This window comes from Mus pahari, chromosome 1, assembly GCF_900095145.1.
Source record: "Mus pahari chromosome 1, PAHARI_EIJ_v1.1, whole genome shotgun sequence".
NCBI classification, from domain to species: domain Eukaryota; kingdom Metazoa; phylum Chordata; class Mammalia; order Rodentia; family Muridae; genus Mus; species Mus pahari.
The window spans coordinates 129,696,782-129,706,980 of NC_034590.1; the positions used below are offsets into that span (position 1 = coordinate 129,696,782).

The following is a 10,199-nucleotide window of genomic DNA, read 5'->3' on the forward strand; positions in this document are numbered from 1 at the left end:
TAGACCAGGCTGGCCTCGAACTCAGAAATCCGCCTGCCTCTGCCTCCCGAGTGCTGGGATTAAAGGCGTGCGCCACCACGCCCGGCCAGGATGCTTTTTTTTAATGAGTGCAATGCATTCATAATTGGAAGATTTGAACTAAACTAAAATGGCCATTTTACTGATGGCATACTGTGCAACAACAGTAGTTTTTAGTCCACAGCTTTGGCGACGAAACACCAGACAGCTTAGGGTATGTTCATTTGGTATTAAGCACTCTGAAAGGAAATTCTGAACAATGGGTTACAATATAATCTATTTGTTAAAAGTAAACAAAAGTAGTTAAATATGGACAGAACTAGAAACGAAAACATCTTCATTAAGCCTAAACTTTTTTCTTTGCTAGAAAGTGCTTCCAAAACAAGTGGTTTTTCTCCCTCAAATCCATTTCAGAATATTCATAGGATGGCTCATGTCAGGCTTTTACTAAATATATAACCTAGGCTCACAAAAATATGCACCACTCAGTATAATTTTTATTTCTACTCAAACATGCTAATCAACTGAATGCATCCCACTGTTCCAAATCTGGGCCGAATCTATGAAAACATTGTGGTTTGTATCATTTGTAGTTAACTAAATTTGATGCAACAAACATTTCCAGGATGCTCTCTAGTATTCAACACATTCTCTTAGATTTGTAAAATCCATAAATATGTATAATGTGCATGCTCTGCTTTCTTGGGACGTACACTTATGTGAGGAAGTTAAACCCAGAACAAACTCTGATAAAAATCACAAATATGATTTGGCTTTTGCTTAGCATCAGGAAGACTATCAAAGGCAGAGAGCTCATAGTCTGGGAGTAATGACAGTCCACCCCAGCTTGGGTTTAGGCTCCTGGGAAGAGAGGGACTTGGGCTAGGCCAGGGAAAACAGAATGTGCTGATGGATAATGAAAAGAGTGGAGGATGCATGCATGCATGGCCATGCAGAGAAAGATGAGAAAGGCAAGAGCTGTTAGAATCAGATCAATGATGACATTCAGGGAACCTATAACCTTTATGTAACTCAAAGTTCTATTCATTAGTTGGATGAAAGACACCATTTCTGGCGATGCACCCCTCTTTCTACAAGTTCTGGCATCATGATATTTATTTAATCTAAGACAATTTAAGATCTGTAATTTGAAGCTTACATTCTATTACAATAGATTATGGAGCTATGTTTTCTGGAGACAGTGGACAGAGACTCTTTCATTGTCACCAAATTAAAATGGTAAGTTGCCTGATTAGAGAGATCTGGCAGTGACAGTAAGACAATATTGCCACTGGACAGAAGTTAACTAAGTGTGACAAAGGGGACATGTCAGAAGGACTGGGCTGGGTGACTCACCAATACCAAAGGGAAACTGGGAATACCCACTCAACCACCCCACGTTAGGAACTTGCTTCTCACAATGCCACTTGCACATAGTAATTACCTTATGTTCTTGGTATGGCTCTAACACCCAACTACACTGTTCATGGCAGAGGGAACACTAACTGAATTTGTTCATAGAATAGAAATAGCTCATGTTGCTAATGTTCAAGACTTCTCTCCAGAGGCCACTCAGCCCGTGAGCTTCAGAGATCCTCTAGCTTGGAGAATGGCATGCATACAAGCTCTGCATGTGAAATTCTTCACCCCAGATGCTTTGAACACTTACCATTCTCACACCGTTCTCAAAGGCTTGCCGGGTGAGGGGAGCTGGTCCATCCACAGTCTTGCCATCATCATCTGGTCCCCAGCTGGCACTGTAGATGTGCACATGCTGTGGGTTGTAGCTGACAGACTTTGCCTCCACCATGTCGGTGACATCACCATCCAGCATTCTCACACCTTCGAAGCAGAAAGGAGCAAGCTTGTTACTTATCTCCAGTAGATGATGCTGACACAGCCCACTTAGACAATTTTGGGGAAGAAAGAATATATAAAAGAGTTTTTAAAGTATTCATTCATTCATTCATTCATTCATTCATACATTCATTCATAATGTGTATGGAAAGAAATGCCTGCCTGGTTTTATGTGTAATATGTGCAAGAATCCCCGGGGGCCAGAAGAGGGCACTGCGTCTTCTGGAACTAGAGTTACAAGAAGTAACTCTACCATGTGGGTGCTGTGAACAGTATACAAACAGTAGGCACCCTTAATCATTTTCCTCTTCCCAATACATTTTCACCAACAGTTCATTGAGCATTTTCCTGGCAGAAAGGTACCATACACGTTGTAGAAGCTCTCCTGGGGAATAGGGGAGAAAGGAGGTTTCATTGTGTAGAAAAGATGAAAAGTTTGCTTGAAAAATTTTTTGTCTCTATTCTTTTCCCAGTGTTCCAAATCTTGCTTTGAAAAAGATACTCAAACAACCTGCCATCTTAAATTTCTTTCCATTGAACAACTTGGGCTCATAGCTGTGGAAATCTTCTAACCTTAGCAGTCTTGTAAAAGTTACAGTTGCCAAGTTAGCTCGGTCTCATGTCCTATATACCCCATAATCTTAGACCCAAGTCAACTTACTGTATTTCTTTGTTGCCAAGTAATTTATAAGTCAAATAATGGATGATAATGCATTTAACATTTCATATAACTCTCAAAAAGTTTTAATAATATTTAGTCATTATTCTTTATTTAAGCACATTCCTACGACACAGAAATCCAGCATTAACACTAATTTTCAAAAAGTCACTAATATACTGAGAAATAAATTATGTGTCTAATGGCCACATTTCCTTTTCCTTTTGTATTTTGACAATTTACAACAATAATATAACTTCTGATCATTTAGGGAAAGAAAAAAAACTGGCTTTTATAAAATATCGTCACTGAGACTTGTATTAACTTATTTTTAAAATTTATTTATTTACTTTACAACCCAACATCAGCTCTTTCTCTCTTCCCTTAATTGCCTTAAGTAGGTCCTCCCCTCTATTATACCTTCCACTTCTCAAAAGAGAAGGGGAAGCCCCCCTCTAGGTTTTACCCCCCCATCAGATACCTCTTCGCTAATTCTATTACAAACTACATGTCTTGCATCTGAGGAGTCAAATTCTAGTTCAGAATGATCTTATTTCTTGAGTCATCCCTATACATTAATCTTTTTAATAAAGTACAGTTGAGCGTGGTCAGCAGCTGTGAGGGAGTTCAACGTTCTTTCACCTTTTCCCTCAGGCTCAGAGTACTGGGTCTGCCGTGGAATGTCATCACAGCAACAGAAGATGTAAGTCCTCATGTGGGAGTAGACTGTTGTGGTACCAAGGTAGCCTCAGATCTGATTGTCCTGGGTGTGCAGGGGGGTCCAGCACTCTTATTAGGATGAGCCTATGACCTTCTTAGAGTAGATGCTCCTGAATGTAGCTACTTATTGGGCAAGAAACTATCAACCCCAGAAATTAAGGGGGAAATAAATAAAATAGGTCACTCAGATGTATTCTGATGTCTCTAGCAATCAATGGAATCTCGGGAACCCACTTTAAACACAGCTATATTGTGGTTCCTCCATGTGTAGCTTTGTTATTGGTGACATGAGTTACCCATGGTCAACTGGGGTCCAAAAGTACAGCTTGGAAGATTCTAGAAATAAACAATTCATGTTTCAAGTAACTTTTCTTACAATATTTTATCATAACAGTTCCATTTATTTGTTGTTGTTAGCCTCTTGTTACGCATAATCTGGAAAATAAATGACCACAGGCTATATAGCAAGGACTAGGAACTGTCTGCTTGAGACAATCACTGGGAGTCTGAATGAAGGGAGGCTATTGCATTCTAAGTCTTTCAAGCCCTTATCCTGGTTAGGAATGCCACCTTTTAATTTTAGACAAACTAGTAGTAAATAGGGCATTGGAACCAGGTACTCACATGCCTGTAGAAGTCTGTAGTCATCTTGTGATATCCTTCAGCCTACTGAGGGAATTGCCTTCAGGCCTAATAATGAAGTTACTAGGGTTTAATAGAATGCCGTCTTCCTCTTGTGTGGCAATGACAATCATTGGCTGCTTACTACGATGATTATGGGGAGGGGTAGGGAGGGTTGCCGTTCACATTTCAAACTGATTCATACTGAATTGGCTAAATCTTTATATCTATGACCAAGTTAGACTATATGTTACCTTATATACATGTATGCATAAGTATATGCATATCTATGTATCTTTGTATGTATGTATGTATGCATGCATGCATGTATATATGTATGTATGTATATATGTATCTACACACACATACATACACACACACATGCATAAATATGGACTCATGGTAACAGTATCACTACATTCTTGGATTATAAAAAGAGATGTTACCACTTAGCATTTCAGTTACACTTAAAAGTCACCTTTAAAAGCATAGGCATTATACACAGAACCAAGACATTGTTATTTGATGTTTCAATTCCTAGTTCTTCTTGACCCAGGTACCAATTCTGAGTTAGTCCAAACATTAACAAAACACATTTCTATGATCACTACTGGGCGACATCTACCCCCCACCCCAGCAAGTCTGTTTAGAAAAACTATATTTTTGACATATTGAGGACCTTGGAGTAAGTGTCCATCATTGTTCTAAAATCATCTTTCACATGAGTGTTGGGCTGTCAGCTGTCGTTGTGCCCTGTCATGCACAGAAACACTAGTTTGAAAAGATTCTGAAAAGCAGTTGGCCAAGAGCTTCCTGGCTCCCGTGTACATCCCTGGAAGTGTCCCATACCTCCAATCTTGGCATTGAACGCGATTCCAACGGTGCAGTGAGAGTTGTTTGCAGTGGCTGCCACTTCTCCAGCACAGCGGGTCCCATGCCTGCAGCAGAACAGCAGAACAGACAGGGTTTCTAAAGTAAGATTCTCCATTCTCACCAGCTCTATGTGTTGCTGCCACAGTGGGGAAGAAAGTATCCAGCTGTGGGTGTTTCAAGCACTTCCTACCCAAGTAGCATTAAAACGTGTCTGTGGCAAGTTATTTAGCACTTCATCATTCAATCTTGGGTTGTAATTCTGAAGATGTTTATTTTTGATATCTTGCTATTCTAAGTAGAAAAATCACCCTAAAGGCTGAAAACTAGCCATATAACTTGTTGGGGTCTGTTTTGTATTATCTAATAGGCTAGCCGCCTATTAGGCTACACGACTAACATGTGGCTACAGAATATCATATCAAGTTTTAATCTTACTTAATCCTGAATAAATTTAAAGACTAATAGTAGGTTTAGGTACAAGAAATGTTAAAAATATGGATATGAAAATGTGCAACTTTTAATTCTATTTTCTCAATTTTTGGAGAATTTGATGTGAGTACTATATTTATATATTTTCCAGTTCTCCCTTCTTCTTCCCTCCAGTTTCTCTTGTGTCTTGCCATTTTCTCTCTACTTCATGATCTTTTCTATAGCTGTTACTGCCTGCCTTTTAAACTATACAGTTAAAGACAGATCAAGTTTCTCCAACAAAAATATTATAAAAAATGTGATATGTTATATAATTGCAAAAATATTGCATAAAATAAATACCTTAGTAATTGTTTTAAACCAATTGTACGTAACTTTTTGAGGCACAGCAACGTAGTTCATTTGTTCGTTTTCATCTTCTTACAGTTCTTAAAAAATGAGGTCATTCCAAAAAAAAAATGGTTTGGGATTAATCTTTTCTTAAAAAAGAATTCCCTGTTACTTTTTGCCACATCAATGCTCTTTGCTCAGAAAAATCATCTGGCTGAAGCAAAGGTGTTGTTTGGAAGAAAATGGATACATCAAGAGATTATCACACAGTGTGAATCAAGTTAGCCTCAAAAAGCCATAATGCATACTTTCATTTGTGGCTCCTAGATTGTTTATTCCTGCACAAACCATGCATGTATATCTCTCATGACAAGCAGACCTAAGGAGGGGGAGGGGAGCATGGATGGTATACACTCAAAGTATATACTTGAACTAAATGGTCATTGTAAGGCCCACAACGGTGTACAATGAATACCATATGCCAATATAAAAAGTATTCTGGCTCAAACACCTTCTGACGCCTTGTCCAAGAGCCTCAGAGGAGGTTCAAGTATAAAGAAGAAACTGTTCAGAAGTCAGGGCCTAGTATAGTATTGAGACAATTGCTACTACATCACTGCTGAGCCTAGAAGAGAACCACTAAGACAGGACTAATGTCTGCAAGGCTGAGGAAGAGAGCTGAGGTCCCCCAAAGGTAGGTATGTGGTGTGTGTGTGTGTGTGTGTGTGTGTGTGTGTGTGTGTGTGTGTGTGTATGTATGAGTGATGTCTGGTGCTCATTTCTGTCTCCATTTTAGAGGTGAGAGCACCCGGAAGATTTGAGATGTAAGGACATCTGTGGGAAGAGAAAACATACCCCCCCTCCCCCAAGTAACTAGCTCTCAATCTTTGAAATTCTGCTCCACTACTTCTTAATTTATATTACATCTGCTAGGACCTTCTTGTCAGTAGATAAAATTAATGTCTCTTCAACTATAAACAAATTATAGTTATATAGGCATGTTTGCTAAAGAGAGAGTCCATACTGTTCTTTTTACCGAATAATGTCATACATATATTTCTATACAAATATTAATCTGGATATGTTAGTGCCAAGTAATACACTGGATTATTCTTTATGTGCTAGTATAAATAAATAACGTGATTTTGTACTCATTTGGCTGTACAAATACATACAGACATGCACAAATACTTGTAATATTTCCTTTTTCCTAGAATATTACTCAGAATTTTACTAACACAAACAAGAATATGAACAACAATTTGAGCATATATATCATTTACAAACTGAAAATACGTTATAAGAAGTAGAATTACTAGACCAAAGCATACAGTGAGTACAGTGGCTAGAAATAGATAACCTTCAAAATATGTAACTATGTTACATGAAAACACACCATTTATATTGGTACAGGGCTGTGGATACTCAGTAAGTAAAGTGCTTGCTATGCAAGAATGAGAACCTGAGCTCAGATTCCTAGAACCTATGTTAAAAAGTCAGCAACAGTAGCATGTGTCTGTAGGCAGCTGTCTGGAGACAGCTGGCCAGGTATTCTATACGAGCCCATGCATTCTGCATTCAATGAGAGAGGGTCTCAAAAATCAGGTGGGAAGAGATTGAGGAAGATGCTCAACATCTACTGAGCCTACACACACACACACACACACACACACACACACACACACACACACACATACCAACATGCCATTATAGCTATAATGTATGTATGTGATACATACGCCAGAGAGAAAAAAAAGAAAAAAAGGGAGAGAGGGTGATTGTAGACACATTTGGAAAGCAATATGAAAAATGGAGAAACTATCTGTACAAACTCTGTACACTAATACCTCTGTGCATGAAATTTTCAGTCTCATATCTTTACTCACATGGCACAAAAATTGCCTCGTATTTTTTTGGGGGGGTTCTTTCCCTTGGGACATCTACTGAATGCACACACATGCACACGTGCACACATTCACCAACATGCCATTTGGGACATCAGTCATTACTTCTAGTTGTTTTATGAACAGCTTTTCTGAAGCCTTGGTTCAAATGTCTCACACTGCCTTTCCTGTCATCTGTTGTAAAAAGCTTTCCATGTTTGAGACGTGTTGTTCTCACTGAAGGAAAGTTTATGTAGTCATAGGAGGTTACTATGGATTCATAACTATCCTTCCCTAATACTTTATATTTTTTGTGTTCTCTCTCTCTCTCTCTCTCTCTCTCTCTCTCTCTCTCTCTCTCTCTCTCTCGGTGTGTGTGTGTGTGTGTGTGTGTTGTGAGTATGTGTGCTATGTGTAGAGATTAGGGACAATTGCAGTGTTGTTCATCTTTTTCTATCTAACTTTATGTAGGCTTCTGGGATTGAACTCAGGTCAATAGTCTTGGGCATCAAGCCCATTAACTTGCTGAGCCACCTCACATGCTCTGGTCCTATGACTTTAATTAGAAAAACTAACAAATAGTAAAAGAACAATTATTTCTTCTGTGAGTCCAAACACAACTAATAATTTTGTCTCGATCCCAGATATTGTTAAGTCTGAGTGATCATTGGGCTTTTTGTTGACTATTATCTTAAGTTGTAAGTTATTTTTATTCAAATTTCTAATTCTTTTGTGAGCTCGCTGCTCAAATATTACATCGTATTGGCTAATTTTGAGTGCTAGCTGAACAAAAATGTGTAGCACATGCCTTTAATCCCAGCACTAGAGATATAGTGGGAGGGAGGGGAGAGTCTGTGAGTTCAAGACCAGACTGGTCTACATAGTAAGTTCCAGAACATCCAGGGCAACATAGTAAGACTCTTCCGTAAGCAAAACAAAACAATGATATCTTTCAGTAGAGCGGAAGCCCATGTAGGGGAACTGCTCATTGATGTGTTCATGTCCAGTGATGTTACTTCCTATCAGAATATTCTCTTACCATGTGGTGGTCCTATGAGCAGATGGGTAAAGCCATCAATACCATAGTCTTCTTTTCACAAACAACACACACTTTAAGAGTGTCTTACCCTGGGTTGTCTGTGTGTCATACTTATGTCTAAGCTACACACAGTCAGAGTAACTCTGAGGTTTTGTTTTGTTTTGTTTTTTAACTCTATAAATGACCATTACTGTCATTATTCTGAACAATGCATGTTTACAGTTACAGGTATATTCTTCACTCTATTTCTGTTTGTAGTGTGTACTCTCTTACGGCATCTTTGAGGTCCAGCTCAGAGTTGTTTGTTGGCTTCAGAAGAATAATTTAACTTGTTTATGAAGACAATTACACGCATTCAAGAATTCTTGACCACCATCACCTTTCAGATGTCAGTCTACTGTCTCCCACTGGCCACTTCTTCAGGCAGTATGTCATTGGCTTAGACAATCTGCTTCTAGTCACTATGAAGACTCTTCTTAGAAGTACCTTAGAAACAATTCTGCAGAATTCCTAGCTGTTTTATTTTTCCAAAGGCTGCTTTTCCTCATTGCTTCCATGTTTCCCCTTTTGGGACAATGAGCTATCAATTTTATACATGTTTATTACTTTTGTGGCTAACCTCTGAGACATCACAACTCTCTCTTAATATGTTGTACTCTGTACAGCTCTGCCAGTTCTCTATTCAACCACTCCTAATCAGCAACGACGAATTTACTGTTTAATCCTTTCAAGGTAGACTCACCTCAATTTCTATTTCATTTTTTAAAGATTTTTTTTTGGTTGTTCTTTAAAAAAAACCTGGTGAGTTGATTCTGATAATCTCTTAACATCTTTAATATTTCATTCTGTGAATGTATAAATTAAATACAAGGCTTATGAAATAGAAAAGTCCAATCAAATTACTATGCTTCCTGCTATGTGATCTTTCCAGGGTACCATTTTCCGAATGTAATTGTTGAACGTTCCATTGATGAAGTCACGTCGCTTGCACTTTTGTCTTTTGTACTCTCTGAGGCTCATGTGGAAAATTCATTCTTCCAAAGAAAATTTAAATTTGTTTCTGGAGCTATTTGGCAGTCAGCCAACACAACACATAAATTGCAGGTATGATACTTTATTCTTTCTCTGTTTCTTTCTTCTTTTCTCTCTCTCTCTCTCTCTCTCTCTCTCTCTCTCTCTCTCTCTCTCTCTCACATTTTTAAATTTATTTACCTCTTAATTCTTAAAAGCTATACAGTCATTTGATTTCATGAGCCACCTACTTCCTAGGTTGAGAACATCCAACGTACTCACTGGTTCACTGTCTATCATCCTTTCCTCAATGAGGTGAAGAGGACAATGCCTATGGCTCCATCTTATGCAAGAGTTCTCTTTTCAAGCCTCATTAAACTATACTGTCGTTGTCTTCTATCTGTCAGGTTCCTGAAACACATCTCCCATCAGGGCTAGAGCTGGTTGCTCACTGGAGACAAGCTTGTGCCCAGTCAGTGTCTTGTATTTGTATCTTCTCAGAGAAATTCCCATGGTGTTCCACTAGGTTAGTCATCCACAAGAAGTCCTTTAATACCTTCTGGGGAATTTTGAAAGTACTGCACTAGGAGAGATAATACTGAATGTCTGTTTTCCCACACCATTTAAAAATTGAATAATTAACTTGTTTCTACATTCCTCAAATGTAACAAAGGTTGGCATCGATTACACGCATCTTTAATGTACACGCGTCTTTAATGTACACGCGTCTTTAATGTACACGCGTCTTTAATGTACACGC

At 38.5% G+C, this 10,199-nt stretch overlaps 1 protein-coding gene across 4 annotated transcripts in view; it reads right to left on the reverse strand.

Moving 5' to 3' along the window:
- Positions 1-10,199, reverse strand: part of Pcsk5 (proprotein convertase subtilisin/kexin type 5) — a 405,046-nt gene that overhangs the window by 240,547 nt on the left and 154,300 nt on the right. For all 4 annotated transcript variants that reach the window (XM_029535426.1, XM_029535430.1, XM_029535432.1 and 1 more), the window contains exons 6-7: positions 4,724-4,812; positions 1,688-1,860 (exon numbers count right to left, since the gene is read on the reverse strand). In XM_029535426.1, coding sequence (XP_029391286.1) covers positions 1,688-1,860; positions 4,724-4,812 — 262 coding nt within the window. The remainder of the gene's footprint in view (positions 1-1,687; positions 1,861-4,723; positions 4,813-10,199) is intronic.